Below are 16308 nucleotides of genomic sequence, written 5' to 3' on the forward strand. Positions count from 1 at the left end.
AATCACCGGTGTATCATGACCTCCGCTAATAATCTGATGCATTCTTGTCAGCAAAGAGTTTTACATTTGTTTCTACATAAGACGAATATGCCAGGAGGGAAGCGCCATGACAATCTTGAAACTACAACAGCCAGTAAGGGACAAATAGCACCAATATGGCGCACAGTGACGGAGACGATCAATGAAAGATGTTTACTAATCCGGCAAGCTGGAAGATCTGTACAGTTGTTATTTACAGAAGTGCAGGAGCAGCATATGCAGCTGCTTTCACCGTCGTCAGTAAAGAGAAAAAGGGAAGATGGGAGGCGGCGTGACCGGAGCAGAGGATCAACATGGAGCTAGTCTTCCATGCCATCTCTAACTTATTTCTCCTTTTTTCTGCAGGTCTTCCTGAATAAGTGCAGTTGTACATGTTGATCTGTCTTTCCTGTCGTCTCCACCCCAACCAGCAGAGGCAGATGGCTGCCCTCCCTGAGCCGGGTTCAGCCGGAGGTTTTCTTCATGTTAAAGGGGAGTTTTTTCCTTCCCACTGTCGCCGCGTGCAGCTCAGGAAGGGGGATTGGATGGAAGTCATGACTCGATGTAATCAGTTGGTATCTATTAGAGGATATGTATGAATTGGCTGGAAATGATGTGTATGTAAAGTGTCCTGAGACAACATTGTTGTGAAGCGGCGCTCTACAAATAAAGCTGGATTGAATTGAATTGACTGAAGGAGCTCAAGAAGGAGAAAGATTTTAAAAGTGACACTGAGGTTGGAGCTTTCTCCCCTTCGAGTCAGCTGTACTGGCTAAATTAGCCAAAAGCTGACTGTTTACATCGGGTTTTGTTAGACAGTGTTGCTTGTTGCCATGGTAACAGCAGATCCTGCTAAAACACGCCAGCCTCGTTGCTACAGAGAGCTTTTAAAGTCACAGTAAACGCTGGCTTTAGGCGACACAAGTTTATTTGTACAGCACATTTCATGTACAAAACAATTCAAAGTAACTAATCGAGGTGGGAAAATCTAATTAAAAACAAATATTGGGATTTTTTGCTCCACAATTTTAAAATAGATTTTTTGGTTTAAAAAAAAAAATCTATTATAAATTTGTTGTTTTTATTGATCGTTTTACTTGTCTTCTTGGGCGTTATAGCAGCAGAATGATGGTCTGGCTACTGGCTTGTTTTTTCCTCATTGAAATGAAGAAAAATAAATTCAAGTTTTATACATTTTTTTTTTTTTAATCTACAAAAATCAGCAATATCGAGGAGTTGTGAGAATTGTAATTTAAACTGAATCGGCACCCAAAAAAATTGGAATCGAATCAGGACGAGAGCATTTCGTCACAGCTCTAGGAACTAACCTAAAAAAATCAAAAGGTGTTGTAAGAAAAGGCAGCACAAATAGCAAAAATCACAGTTCAGTCACAGAAAAAGCAGCTTGCAAAGCTTTCCCACCAGCGTTTAGTCCAGCTTTACTACTGCTGAAAGCCTGTTTACCTGTGTTTCTGAAAGCGTGTTTACCTGTGTTTCTGAAAGCCTGTTTACCTGTGTTTCTGAAAGCCTGTTTACCTGTGTTTCTGAAAGCCTGTTTACCTGTGTTTCTGAAAGCCTGTTTACCTGTGTTTCTGAAAGCGTGTTTACCTGTGTTTCTGAAAGCCTGTTTACCTGTGTTTCTGAAAGCCTGTTTACCTGTGTTTCTGAAAGCCTGTTTACCTGTGTTTCTGAAAGCCTGTTTACCTGTGTTTCTGAAAGCCTGTTTACCTGTGTTTCTGAAAGCCTGTTTACCTGTGTTTCTGAAAGCCTGTTTACCTGTGTTTCTGAAAGCCTGTTTACCTGTGTTTCTGAAAGCGTGTAAACATGCAGTTCCACCAGACTGGATGTAACCGGTTACATGTGAACTTAACGGATAGCAGAGGCTGGAACTATTTCCTCAACAACTCATGAATTTGTTCTGAGTATGAAATGGTTTCATCAGTGTTGTCGAGGCTTTTTGATCTACGCCGGCTACCGCTGATGCAACGGGTGTTTGAAAAGGCGACGCGCCAGAATAAACGACTCATCTGAGGGTGATTCATGAGTTTAAAGTTGGACAGGAGTAATTCTTACACCACGTCCCGTTAAGACTTTATTTGTGCTGTTGTACATTGGTGGTGTTTGTATTTTCCCAGACCAGCTGGTCCCACCTGAACACCAGCGCCCATTTCTTCAGCAGAGTTTCGTTGTACTGGTCTCTGACCTCGAACAGCAGGTCAAACAGACGGTTGACTGGAAAGCCGTAACCCTGCAGACAATGTTGACGCGTGTTAACGACAGTGTTTCAGGCGCTTCTGTTCACATCTCAGCTCTGAACCAACCTGGAGTGTGTCAGCGAAGATGACAATGAGATTTTTCAGCTCCAACACCAGATCTGGGTCCTCACAGTACGACTGGAGATAAGAACAACAAACAATCATCAGGAAACCTTCACATACTGTTTCCATGACAACAACATGACAGCTGAGCTCTGCAGGAAGGCTGCTGGTTCGATTCCGAGACGCTGAACCTCACGTGTGTGATAAATAAAGAGCTCTGCTTCGATACGATCTTGAAAAATTGAGGACATCCTATGAAAGCCTGTATTCTGGAAACAGAACTATTGCGGCTCCTAAACCACGTTTGCCGCTGAGAGTTCGGGGCGGGTCCGCGTGACACGTATGGAAGTTCTCCGACAGGTACGCTGAGATCCAGGGATGCGTTTTGGGACCTTTATTGCATTTCCCAAGCTTTAACAACACAACTAGGATGGATGGGTGGGTGGGTTGTTTTAACCAGGGAGATAAACAGATAGAAAATATGAATGAATGAATAACGGTCACCCTAACACCTGCTCCCAGGTGAGTATGCACCTTTATACACTTCTGTGCATGCACACGCCCAATCACACACACCCCACACACACTAATGCACCGTGCATGTCCTCCTCATTACCGGATAATTTAAATAAATAAAAATGTTATTTCTAATGATGACTACATTCAGAAACCCCCACATTTATTCCCAGGTGTGTCAGAGCAGGTGAGGATGATGAGAACATGATTCCTCAGCACGATGAAGGAGGTCTGTCCCGGTTTGACCTCAGACATTCAGCGCTGAGATCCACAGAGACGTCAGGAAGAAGACTGGAGCTGCTCTTCAGTCTCTTCAGGGATTTAAAAAGAACCTGAAAGCAGCTGTCTGGAAAACTGTCCCAGTTCACCTGAGACCAGACTGCAAGGTGCTGAAAGACGTCTCCAGAAGCCTGAAATGTCTTCAGGAGCTGCAGCAGGTCTGGAAGAAGATGGATCTAAAAGCAGAAAGAGCAACGAGGAAACATCTGGTCTCTGAGAGAAGATGACGGTCAGACTGAAGTTCTTCAGAGAAACAGAGACCAGGACTTCTGCTGTGGACTGATGAGTCGATTATCTGGACACCAGAATCCCAACTGGGAAGCATGGAGGTGGAAGTGTCATGGTCTGCAGCAGGACCTGGTCCTGGTCTTCCCTCCATCAGAGGATGAAAATGAAGCAAACCAGACTAGGAAATCCAGCAGGGACTGGTGTAAAAGAGAGACATGGAGAGTCCAGATCTTATTCCACTGAGATGCTGGACCAGGCTGAACATGAAGAAACCCTCAAACATCAAACAGATTCAGATTCTAATCCAACTTTCTCAGCCTGATGTCGGGGATGGTGGACGGAGACGAGAAGATCTGTGAAGGTTTTTCAGTCAGAACACACATCTTTCTTCACTTAATGAGAAGAGAAAAGTTCAGCTTCCCCTGCAGTCACTTTCCTCTCCAGGTTTCAGACATGTGAACATTTCCTCACAAAGAACTGGATATTTACAGTCCAGCTGTTTCCACACGCTGCATGAGGCTGCGTGTGGACGGCTGAATGTGGCTTGTAGAGGTGAAAAAGAACAGAAAAGCACTGGGGTCGTCGTCAGTCGATCTAAACAGATCTGTCGGCTCAGAAGCTGAAAACATTCAGACATTTTGTTTTCACTTCATCTTTTGGAAATTACTAATAAAATGTGTTTGCTTTGTGCTCAGCGTGAGTTAACCACCACTAACCATCCTGTCTGTTCCTCTGGAGCGCGGACAGATTTATGATGCTGTCTTAACAACGATGTGGTCAGTGTGTAAATCAAGCACAAGTCACACACACACACACACACACACACACACACACACACACACACACACACACACACACACACACACACACACACACACACACACACACACACACACACACACACACACACACACACACACACACACTCCCTTACAGTCAGCTGGAACACTTTACTGTAAAACTCGTGGTTTTCTCATCAGAAACAGGCCGTATGCTGGAATTATCTGTTTAACATTTAGTCCTGATGACCGCTGACCAACATGTGTTGCAGCTCAGCAGAAGGGCTGCAGGCCGAGGGAGAGCCAGGTCTTTGTCCTCGCCTCATGCGGTGCGGCCCATTCTTTAAGCTCTTAGCATAATCCTGAGGGCCATTTACAACTGAGTGGAGCCCAGCGGTGACAATATGCCTTCTTAATCTGCTCTTTTTGTTGAAATCTGTCTCTCATTAGGCCCAGTGACCTCCTGTCCATGTGCAGCTGGGTTCTGACCTCTTCTCTTCACAACATGAGGGTTTTTTTTCTTTGTTTGGAATTAACAGCATTCTCCTACAAGTTTACATGGAAATAATAATTCTGAACGGAGGTTTACATGGAAACAAGTTCTCACATAGTTCCTCTTCAGAGCGGCGAGTTGGAAAGGGTTTTGATTGGACACGCCGTACGTTTACATGGGAGTTTTAATTCCTCTTTAATCCAGAATAAAAGTTAATTCTGATTTAAACTGATGAAAAACGACCATGTAAACGCTTATTCCTAATGCTAGTTGAGAATTAAACTTATTCCGATGTAAGTGTCTGGTTTATTCGCATTTTAATCCAACTATTTAATTCCTCTGTCATGTAAACCTTCTTTCAGCTCTAAGTTAACTCTAGTTGTTCTGAGCATGCTCGTTACCTTGTCCTGTCCCGATGACGCGCCTTGTTTTACCTCCCGTGTTCGGTGGTCTATCTTTCTTCTCCTTCTCAGTTGCTGCAGAAAGTGAAGTAGTATGCTGGTGTTGAGCTGCTAATTCACATTTAGAATAAAAATAGCAGTGAAACTGGTTCTTATTATGTAGTTTTTACAAGTTACGACTGAAAAGACGAGAAGCAGGGAGCCAACTTTGCTTGCTTCTGGTATACATCATACGTCACGTGCACCCTCTGTCCAATCAGAACCCTTCCCAACCCGCCGCTCTAAAGAGGAACTAAGTGTTAATTCAGAATATGTTAATTCTGAATTGTTTAATTCCTAATTAATAATTCTGAATAAAAACACACCATGTAACCGTAGCTAATGTGACATACTTCTGTCTAAACAAAGTTTGCTTCATTCTTGTCGTCGTTTCTGCTGTAACAGGGAAAACTACATAATGAGAACCAGTTTTGCTGTAATTGTGATGATAATTTCGCAGCAGCAGATTGACACGAGCGTAATACTTCACTGTTTTTCAGCAGCTGAGAAGGAGGATAGGCTCCCGAAGACGGGAGGGAAAACAACACATCGTCATCGGGACGGGACGAGGTAACGAGGATGAACGACTGGAATTAACGAAGGTTGACACGACAGAGGAATTCAACAGTTTGGGTTCAAATGCCAAAAGACCAGACACCTTGGAATTAAACTTAATTCCTAAATGACTTTTTCATGAGGACTTAGATGGTCATTTTTCACCCGTTTAAAGCGGATCTAAGGAGGAACTAAACCTCCCATGTAAACAGTGACATCATTACTGGATCTGTGAGCTCGCTAACCTCCCCACCGAGTGTCAGCCGCTGAATAAGGATTCTTCCCAGATAAACACATTCACAGCAGGCTGTATTATCCCTATTAACTCCCAGCAGTCTCCCTTTTCACCAGCGCCTCCCTGCTGTGTGTGTGTGTGTGTGCGTGTTTGCCTACAGAGTGTGTGCGCAGCACAGCAATGATCTTGGATAAGGCCATGTTCCACAGCTCATCGGTGAAAGCTCTGGTCACCAGCCCCCTCGTGGCGTGAAGGATGTGGTCTTCAACAACAAAAAACCTAAAAACACACAATTCAATTCAAGCTTTATTCAGGACACAGAATCCAGGTACATTCAAATAGAAAAAAATAAAATCACATGGGAAAAAAAAGGTAGATACAATAAAAGAAGTGCAATGCAAGAAGAATTACAAATATAGGCAGGATGCCAGTTCTTCCAGATATTAGATGTGAAGCTAACAGAGCTGATCCTAGGACAGAGCAGAGCTTCTACAGTATCATTCAACAGTTTCAGAGCTCTGCAGATGAATGCATCAGTACAATGTCTGACAACAGCAGCACAAGATCTGACATTATTGCTCACAAACATCTGACTTGTGTCTTGGGATTTTCAACATGTTCAAACTTCATGCAGAAAGTGTCGAACACGCATGAGGGAAACATCTTACCCAACGATCTGATTGAAGTATCTCCTGTATCCTTCCATTGTCTCGTGCTGAAACACAGGAACACACACAGATGATGCACACCCTGCGCATCTGGACGGCCTTTTGTTTAGATCAGGGTGTCCAGCTCCACTCCTCCAGAGCTAAAGTCCTGCAGGTTTGCCATGTATCCCTGCTCCAACACACCTGTCTAAAATAAATTAGTCATTGTGCAGAATTTCATTGGATGTTGGATCCATTTAATGGAAGATGTGTTGGAGCAGGGACACATGGAAAACCTGCAGCACAGCGGCCCTCGAGGGCCAACGTGGGACACCCCTGGTTTACATCGTGTATTTCTTGTAAGGTTTTTCATGAGGAGGAATTTCAGTATTTGAACACTTGGAAACTCCATAACTAGTTTTGTTAACCATCACTTAGTCCACTTCTGTCTTTACTTATTAACTAACTGTTGTTTATGAGTCCAGGTTGAAGCTTTGTCATACAGAACAGTCAGCCTTCAACACATCTGAAGTCAGGAAAGTTGGTATCATTTCTCAGGAATCAGATGTTTGTGTAATGCAGTGTGTTGCTCACCATGTTAGCCTGCGGCTGCAGAACTAACCGGGCTTGTTTTTTCCTCTGCTTCCTGTAGTAGTTCTCAAATGTTTCCCTGTCACCCTGAAACGCAAAGCCAGAAACAGACGTTTATAAGAGATCGAAAAAGCTAAAGGGTTTTACATTTGTTAACATTACAGTGGAAGGTAAATCTTTTAGGAACATAAAACCGCAAACAGTGATTTCTATAGGTTTAACTTTGATTCATTCTTAAAGAAAATGGTGGATCCTGTGGTAACACTGACACAAGCGGTAATAACATTCACTGACACGTCCGTAGTGAAACAAGTGATTACAGTCTGCAGATTAGAACAGAGACATGAGGTAATCTGTATGGGAATGTTTAACATTTACATGCTCAACATTTTAAGCTCATTTTATATGAACTTTGGTTCAGTGAAGACGCAGTGTTTATGGATCCTGTTCACATATGGGTTCTCCAGCACCGTGAAGCGGCTTCAGGAGCCGTCGGCGGCTTCAGGAACAGTTAAAGCGGTTTCAGGAACAGTTAAAGCGGTTTCAGGCGCCGTCGGCGGCTTCAGGAACCGTCGGCGGCTTCAGGAACCGTCGGCGGCTTCAGGAACCGTCGGCGGCTTCAGGCACCGTCGGCGGCTTCAGGCGCCGTCGGCGGCTTCAGGCGCCGTCGGCGGCTTCAGGAACCGTCGGCTGCTTCAGGAACAGTCGGCGGCTTCAGGAACAGTTAAGCGGCTTCAGGAGCCGTCGGCGGCTTCAGGAACAGTTAAAACGGTTTCAGGCGCCGTCGGCGGCTTCAGGCACCGTCGGCGGTTTCAGGAACCGTCGGCGGCTTCAGGAACAGTTAAAGCGGTTTCAGGCGCCGTCGGCGGCTTCAGGCACCGTCGGCGGTTTCAGGAACAGTCGGCGGTTTCAGGAACCGTCGGCGGCTTCAGGAACCGTCGGCTGCTTCAGGAGCCGTCGGCGGCTTCAGGAACAGTTAAAACGGTTTCAGGCGCCGTCGGCGGCTTCAGGCACCGTCGGCGGTTTCAGGAACAGTCGGCGGTTTCAGGAACCGTCGGCGGCTTCAGGAACCGTCGGCGGTTTCAGGAGCCGTCGGCGGCTTCAGGAACAGTTAAAACGGTTTCAGGCGCCGTCGGCGGCTTCAGGCACCGTCGGCGGTTTCAGGAGCCGTCGGCGGCTTCAGGAACAGTTAAAACGGTTTCAGGCGCCGTCGGCGGCTTCAGGCACCGTCGGCGGTTTCAGGAACCGTCGGCGGCTTCAGGAACCGTCGGCGGCTTCAGGAACAGTTAAAGCGGTTTCAGGAACAGTCGGCGGTTTCAGGAACCGTCGGCGGCTTCAGGAACCGTCGGCGGCTTCAGGAACAGTTAAAGCGGTTTCAGGAGCCGTCGGCGGCTTCAGGAACCGTTAAGCGGCTTCAGGAGCCGTCGGCGGCTTCAGGAACAGTTAAAACGGTTTCAGGCGCCGTCGGCGGCTTCAGGCACCGTCGGCGGTTTCAGGAACCGTCGGCGGCTTCAGGAACCGTCGGCGGCTTCAGGAACAGTTAAAGCGGTTTCAGGAACAGTCGGCGGTTTCAGGAACCGTCGGCGGCTTCAGGAACCGTCGGCGGCTTCAGGAACAGTTAAAGCGGTTTCAGGAACAGTCGGCGGTTTCAGGAACCGTCGGCGGTTTCAGGAACCGTCGGCGGCTTCAGGAACCGTCGGCGGCTTCAGGAACAGTTAAAGCGGTTTCAGGAACAGTCGGCGGTTTCAGGAACAGTCGGCGGCTTCAGGAGCCGTCGGCGGCTTCAGGAACCGTTAAGCGGCTTCAGGAACCGTTAAGCGGCTTCAGGAGCCGTCGGCGGCTTCAGGAACAGTTAAAATGGTTTCAGGCGCCGCCGACGGTTTCAGGAACCGCCGACGGCTTCAGGAACAGTTAAAACGGTTTCAGGCGCCGTCGGCGGCTTCAGGCACCGTCGGCGGTTTCAGGAACCGTCGGCGGCTTCAGGAACCGTCGGCGGCTTCAGGAACAGTTAAAGCGGCTTCAGGAACAGTTAAAACGGTTTCAGGCGCCGTCGGCGGCTTCAGGAACCGTTAGCGGCTTCAGACATCGTTAGCGGCTTCAGGCGCCGTCGGCGGCTTCAGGAACCGTTGGCGGCTGCAGCAACAGTTAAAGCGGTTTCAGGAACCGTCGGCGGCTTCAGGAACCGTCGGCGGCTTCAGGAACCGTCGGCGGCTTCAGGAACCGTCGGCGGTTTCAGGAGCCGTCGGCGGCTTCAGGAACCGTCGGCGGCTTCAGGCACCGTCGGCGGCTTCAGGCACCGTCGGCGGCTTCAGGCACCGTCGGCGGCTTCAGGAACCGTTAAGCGGCTTCAGGAACCGTTTAGCGGCTTCAGGAACCGTTAAGCGGCTTCAGGAACCGTTAAGCGGCTTCAGGAACCGTTAAGCGGCTTCAGGAACCGTTAAGCGGCTTCAGGAACCGTTAAGCGGCTTCAGGAACCGTTAAGCGGCTTCAGGAACCGTTAAGCGGCTTCAGGAACCGTTAGCGGCTTCAGGAACCGTTAGCGGCTTCAGGAACCGTTAAGCGGCTTCAGGAACCGTTAAGCGGCTTCAGGAACCGTTAAGCGGCTTCAGGAACCGTTAGCGGCTTCAGGAACCGTTAGCGGCTTCAGGAACCGTTAGCGGCTTCAGGAACCGTTAGCGGCTTCAGACATCGTTAGCGGCTTCAGGAACCGTTAGCGGCTTCAGGAACCGTTAGCGGCTTCAGGAACCGTTAGCGGCTTCAGGAACCGTTAGCGGCTTCAGGAACTGTTAGCGGCTTCAGGAACCGTTAGCGGCTTCAGACATCGTTAGCGGCTTCAGGAACCGTTGGCGGCTTCAGGAACCGTTGGCGGCTTCAGGAACCGTTAGCGGCTTCAGGAACCGTTAGCGGCTTCAGACATCGTTAGCGGCTTCAGGAGCCGTCGGCGGCTTCAGGAACAGTTAAAGCGGCTTCAGGCGCCGTCGGTGGCTTCAGGAACCGTTGGCGGCTGCAGCAACAGTTAAAGCGGTTTCAGGAACCGTCGGCGGCTTCAGGAACCGTTGGTGGCTTCAGGAACCGTCGGCAGTTTCAGGAACCGTTGGCGGCTTCAGCAACAGTTAAAGCGGTTTCAGGAACCGTCGGCGGCTTCAGGCACCGTCGGCGGTTTCAGGAACCGTTAAGCGGCTTCAGGAACCGTTAAGCGGCTTCAGGAACCGTTAAGCGGCTTCAGGAACCGTTTAGCGGCTTCAGGAACCGTTAGCGGCTTCAGGAACCGTTAGCGGCTTCAGGAACCGTTAGCGGCTTCAGGAACCGTTAAGCGGCTTCAGGAACCGTTAAGCGGCTTCAGGAACCGTTAAGCGGCTTCAGGAACCGTTAAGCGGCTTCAGGAACCGTTAAGCGGCTTCAGGAACCGTCAGCGGCTTCAGGAACCGTTAGCGGCTTCAGGAACCGTTAAGCGGCTTCAGGAACCGTTAAGCGGCTTCAGGAACCGTTAAGCGGCTTCAGGAACCGTTAAGCGGCTTCAGGAACCGTTAAGCGGCTTCAGGAACCGTCAGCGGCTTCAGGAACCGTTAGCGGCTTCAGGAACCGTTAAGCGGCTTCAGGAACCGTTAAGCGGCTTCAGGAACCGTTAAGCGGCTTCAGGAACCGTTAAGCGGCTTCAGGAACCGTTAAGCGGCTTCAGGAACCGTTAAGCGGCTTCAGGAACCGTTAGCGGCTTCAGGAACCGTTAGCGGCTTCAGGAACCGTTAGCGGCTTCAGGAACCGTTAGCGGCTTCAGGAACCGTTAGCGGCTTCAGGAACCGTTAGAGGCTTCAGACATCGTTAGCGGCTTCAGGAACCGTTGGCGGCTTCAGGAACCGTTGGCGGCTTCAGACATCGTTAGCGGCTTCAGGAACCGTTAGCGGCTTCAGGAACCGTTAGCGGCTTCAGACATCGTTAGCGGCTTCAGACATCGTTAGCGGCTTCAGGAACCGTTAGCGGCTTCAGGAACCGTTAGCGGCTTCAGGAACCGTTAGCGGCTTCAGGAACTGTTAGCGGCTTCAGGAACCGTTAGCGGCTTCAGACATCGTTAGCGGCTTCAGGAACCGTTGGCGGCTTCAGGAACCGTTGGCGGCTTCAGGAACCGTTAGCGGCTTCAGGAACCGTTAGCGGCTTCAGACATCGTTAGCGGCTTCAGGAGCCGTCGGCGGCTTCAGGAACAGTTAAAGCGGCTTCAGGCGCCGTCGGCGGCTTCAGGAACCGTTGGCGGCTGCAGCAACAGTTAAAGCGGTTTCAGGAACCGTCGGCGGCTTCAGGAACCGTTGGTGGCTTCAGGAACCGTCGGCAGTTTCAGGAACCGTTGGCGGCTTCAGCAACAGTTAAAGCGGTTTCAGGAACCGTCGGCGGCTTCAGGCACCGTCGGCGGTTTCAGGAACCGTTAAGCGGCTTCAGGAACCGTTAAGCGGCTTCAGGAACCGTTAAGCGGCTTCAGGAACCGTTTAGCGGCTTCAGGAACCGTTAGCGGCTTCAGGAACCGTTAGCGGCTTCAGGAACCGTTAGCGGCTTCAGGAACCGTTAAGCGGCTTCAGGAACCGTTAAGCGGCTTCAGGAACCGTTAAGCGGCTTCAGGAACCGTTAAGCGGCTTCAGGAACCGTTAAGCGGCTTCAGGAACCGTCAGCGGCTTCAGGAACCGTTAGCGGCTTCAGGAACCGTTAAGCGGCTTCAGGAACCGTTAAGCGGCTTCAGGAACCGTTAAGCGGCTTCAGGAACCGTTAAGCGGCTTCAGGAACCGTTAAGCGGCTTCAGGAACCGTCAGCGGCTTCAGGAACCGTCAGCGGCTTCAGGAACCGTTAAGCGGCTTCAGGAACCGTTAAGCGGCTTCAGGAACCGTTAAGCGGCTTCAGGAACCGTTAAGCGGCTTCAGGAACCGTTAAGCGGCTTCAGGAACCGTTAGCGGCTTCAGGAACCGTTAGCGGCTTCAGGAACCGTTAGCGGCTTCAGGAACCGTTAGCGGCTTCAGGAACCGTTAGCGGCTTCAGGAACCGTTAGAGGCTTCAGACATCGTTAGCGGCTTCAGGAACCGTTGGCGGCTTCAGGAACCGTTGGCGGCTTCAGACATCGTTAGCGGCTTCAGGAACCGTTAGCGGCTTCAGGAACCGTTAGCGGCTTCAGGAACCGTTAGCGGCTTCAGGAACCGTTAGCGGCTTCAGGAACCGTTAGCGGCTTCAGACATCGTTAGCGGCTTCAGACATCGTTAGCGGCTTCAGACATCGTTAGCGGCTTCAGGAACCGTTAGCGGCTTCAGACATCGTTAGCGGGTTCAGGAACCGTTAGCGGCTTCAGGAACCGTTAGCGGCTTCAGGAACCGTTAGCGGCTTCAGACATCGTTAGCGGCTTCAGGAACCGTTAGCGGCTTCAGGAACCGTTAGCGGCTTCAGGAACCGTTAGCGGCTTCAGACATCGTTAGCGGCTTCAGGAGCCGTCGGCGGCTTCAGGAACAGTTAAAGCGGCTTCAGGCGCCGTCGGCGGCTTCAGGAACCGTTGGCGGCTGCAGCAACAGTTAAAGCGGTTTCAGGAACCGTCGGCGGCTTCAGGAACCGTTGGTGGCTTCAGGAACCGTCGGCAGTTTCAGGAACCGTTGGCGGCTTCAGCAACAGTTAAAGCGGTTTCAGGAACCGTCGGCGGCTTCAGGCACCGTCGGCGGTTTCAGGAACCGTTAAGCGGCTTCAGGAACCGTTAAGCGGCTTCAGGAACCGTTAAGCGGCTTCAGGAACCGTTTAGCGGCTTCAGGAACCGTTAGCGGCTTCAGGAACCGTTAGCGGCTTCAGGAACCGTTAGCGGCTTCAGGAACCGTTAAGCGGCTTCAGGAACCGTTAAGCGGCTTCAGGAACCGTTAAGCGGCTTCAGGAACCGTTAAGCGGCTTCAGGAACCGTCAGCGGCTTCAGGAACCGTCAGCGGCTTCAGGAACCGTTAAGCGGCTTCAGGAACCGTTAAGCGGCTTCAGGAACCGTTAAGCGGCTTCAGGAACCGTTAAGCGGCTTCAGGAACCGTTAAGCGGCTTCAGGAACCGTTAGCGGCTTCAGGAACCGTTAGCGGCTTCAGGAACCGTTAGCGGCTTCAGGAACCGTTAAGCGGCTTCAGGAACCGTTAAGCGGCTTCAGGAACCGTTAGCGGCTTCAGGAACCGTTAAGCGGCTTCAGGAACCGTTAGCGGCTTCAGACATCGTTAGCGGCTTCAGGAACCGTTAGCGGCTTCAGGAACCGTTAGCGGCTTCAGGAACCGTTAGCGGCTTCAGGAACCGTTAGCGGCTTCAGGAACCGTTAGCGGCTTCAGGAACCGTTAGAGGCTTCAGGAACCGTTAGAGGCTTCAGGAACCGTTAGCGGGTTCAGGAACCGTTAGCGGCTTCAGGAACCCAACAGGATGTTGATGTGTTTGGTGATACCTACCAGTACCGTGTAAATATGCAGACATCTGTACACTGGTGAGAAGTCCACCAGGTCCTGAGCCGTAAGAATCTGTCAAATGCACAAACATGATTACCGTTTAATGCATCTTAGTTTTCACGTCCACCTTGTTACAAAAAACACTTTATAAGTAAAAAAAAAAAAAAAAAACCAAGATTGAATATTTACTGCTCATACGTCCATCTATAATTTTCTAAATGTAATGAGGAGCTTGGCTAGGATCAGCTCAGTGGGTATGTAGTCAGACAAGCACTGGCAAACCCACACCTAACATTTAAACCCATTAAACCAACCAAGCCTTGGAGTTGGACAGCTACTGTAACTGTTCTCTCTTCACCATGGACACTTTGTGGAGCTGCAGTGATGGAGAGCTGCGAGAGGTTTGATTTGAGCTGCTGGAAGATGATAAGCAGTTCTAATTATTACATAGAACTGATCAAACATATAGATAGGCTGTGGAAACATATAATCTAGCTGGACTTGGAACAATAAGCAAACAGATAAATGCATCATTTATTTTTATTGACAGCACACAGCATGTTCGTACCTCTTCATCTGCGTCTTCCTCGTCTCCTGCGTCATCGTCCATCAGCAGGCCGTTGGGAATGTGAGAGTGTGCTCGTCCATTGAGAGAATACACAGGCTTGGTGTAGTGACCTATACTGGCCTGCTTTGCTACTGCACTGTTGAAGGTCCTGTGCTGCTGCGCCTGAAAACACACACATATACACTCAGAGCCCTTTTCATGGTGCTGCTGGTAAACCAGCTGGGTGTAAAGTCACATACCTGTCTCATTGCTGTCTCCCCAACCTTGTCTGAGTGCTTTCGGATGCTTTCCAGGAAGTCTTTGAGGTCCGACATGGAGATCTGTTTGATTTCTTCTCTGAGTCTTGGCAGGTTTTCAGCCATAATCTGACAGAACCGGTACTGACTGACCCTGCAGAGGGAACACAGCAGAACCAAAAGCTCGATCTGTTCAATAAATAAAAATCCACATACTGTCTACATTACCAGTTCCACCTGTTCAACTTCCTGTTAACACAAGCACCCAAATAGCCAACTTGATCTGATTTTAGCAGAACCTTATAAGTTGTAGAAACTTCCCCCAGCATCCCATATGGTGGGATCTTACCTTGGAATATAGACTTTCTCCAGCTGCTCCATGGTTTTCAGAGCAGCGTAATATCTGTGGACACAAACAGTCATGTTTCACCTCAAAAGAATTAGTCGTTGGGTTTTCCATGATAAAATCCTACTAAGGATACGTTCTGACCCCAGGCTGGGGTCACCCAAATCGATTCTTTTGTCCCTATGCAACCTAAATCTGATCTTTTCATGACAGTCTAAACAAAACAGGTCTGATTTTTTCAAATGTGAGCCAGACAAATTGGATATATCTAACAGGAGCTAACCAGCTAACAGAGGTAAGCGGGCTAAGGCATGCTGTTACCCGGCTGAAAACCACAGTCGTGCTACATTCTGGCTTCTTGCAGCAGGATATCATATACCTGTCAATCAAAAAGACATGCCCCTAATTATGCCAAATTTTGGGAATGAATCACTTCTAAAGGAAGGAGTTTGAAGAAATTTTGTTGTGCGAGTTTCCTGCATTAGTCCCCTGAGTTCCTTTGGTTGAAATAAATCTGTCTTGAATCTGCATCCCTGTGGCTCACCTCTGCATTTGGGTCCACATCCCCACCGCCCGTCCTGACACTATGTTAGTAGCGGAAGTTACGTGTACATGAGTCTAATCGACGTATCAGAAAATTGTGCTCTGACAAAGGTTCCATGATTAACATGTGTTATTTCTTTAACCCGTTAATGTTTCCGTAAGTAATTAATCGTGATCAAAGTGTTAAAAGTCCCACCCCTACACAAATCCTTTTAAATGAGCTTTGGTCCAAGGACACGGCGTGTTTCTGGATCCTCTTCACATGTGATGGAGCTTTAACCTGCATGTGTGAATTTCAGGATGAACCGTGTTCACAGACAGTGGTTTCTGGAATCTTCCGGAGTCCATGCACTGGTTTCCAGTAGAGAATCACGTCTGATTTCAATGCAAAAGATCACAAGCATCCACCTCTGTCCCAAGCCTACAGAGATTTCTCCTGATGATATTCTACACTGTAGATCACAGGTGTCAAACTCCAGTCCTGGAGGGCCGGTATCCTGCAGGTTTTTGTTGTCTCCATGCTCCAACACAACTCACAAGTTCATGATTAGGTTGACAAGAAGCTGCTGGGACCATTTGATTTGAATCAGCTGTGTTGAAAGAGGGAAACAACAAAAACCTGCCAGATACCGGCCCTCCAGGACTGGAGTTTGACAACCCTGCTGTAGATGCAGGACCTTCAGAGTCTGAGGAAAATTTTCTGAAATTGTTCCACAATGTTTAGATACAGTTTGTGTCAGACTGGTGAAGCTCTGTTCATCTTTCCATCTGAAAGACTTCTCTGAAATGCTCCTTTTATACCCAGTCATGTTACTGACCTGTTCCCAGTTAAAACAGTTAGTTGTCAAATGCTCCTCTAGTTTCTGATTTGGACCAGTTACTTTTTCAGCCTTTTGTTTTCCATTTTCCATAAAATGATAAAATATCTCAGTTTCATCATCTGACACACAGATACTTATCATTTTTGGAACTGTGGTAGTAAAAGACAGTGTATTTACAAATTTCATTCCTGCAATTTGAGTTATTGAGATTTTTTTCTCTTTCACACATAAATCACAAGGGTTCAGCATTAGGTCAGTGTGCTAAGCTCTAAC

At 48.8% G+C, this 16308-nt stretch overlaps 1 protein-coding gene across 2 annotated transcripts in view; it reads right to left on the reverse strand.

Annotated features, from left to right (window-relative positions):
* The window catches only part of exoc6 (exocyst complex component 6), a 52696-nt gene that overhangs the window by 19738 nt on the left and 16650 nt on the right, over positions 1 to 16308 (reverse strand). For both annotated transcript variants that reach the window (XM_079260730.1, XM_079260729.1), the window contains exons 6-14: positions 14675 to 14728; positions 14329 to 14479; positions 14090 to 14251; positions 13525 to 13593; positions 7103 to 7186; positions 6530 to 6576; positions 6020 to 6140; positions 2340 to 2411; positions 2169 to 2266 (exon numbers count right to left, since the gene is read on the reverse strand). In XM_079260730.1, the coding sequence (XP_079116856.1) occupies positions 2169 to 2266; positions 2340 to 2411; positions 6020 to 6140; positions 6530 to 6576; positions 7103 to 7186; positions 13525 to 13593; positions 14090 to 14251; positions 14329 to 14479; positions 14675 to 14728 (858 nt within the window). The remainder of the gene's footprint in view (positions 1 to 2168; positions 2267 to 2339; positions 2412 to 6019; positions 6141 to 6529; positions 6577 to 7102; positions 7187 to 13524; positions 13594 to 14089; positions 14252 to 14328; positions 14480 to 14674; positions 14729 to 16308) is intronic.

This window comes from Telmatherina bonti, assembly GCF_933228915.1.
Source record: "Telmatherina bonti genome assembly, chromosome: 21".
Taxonomy (NCBI): domain Eukaryota; kingdom Metazoa; phylum Chordata; class Actinopteri; order Atheriniformes; family Telmatherinidae; genus Telmatherina; species Telmatherina bonti.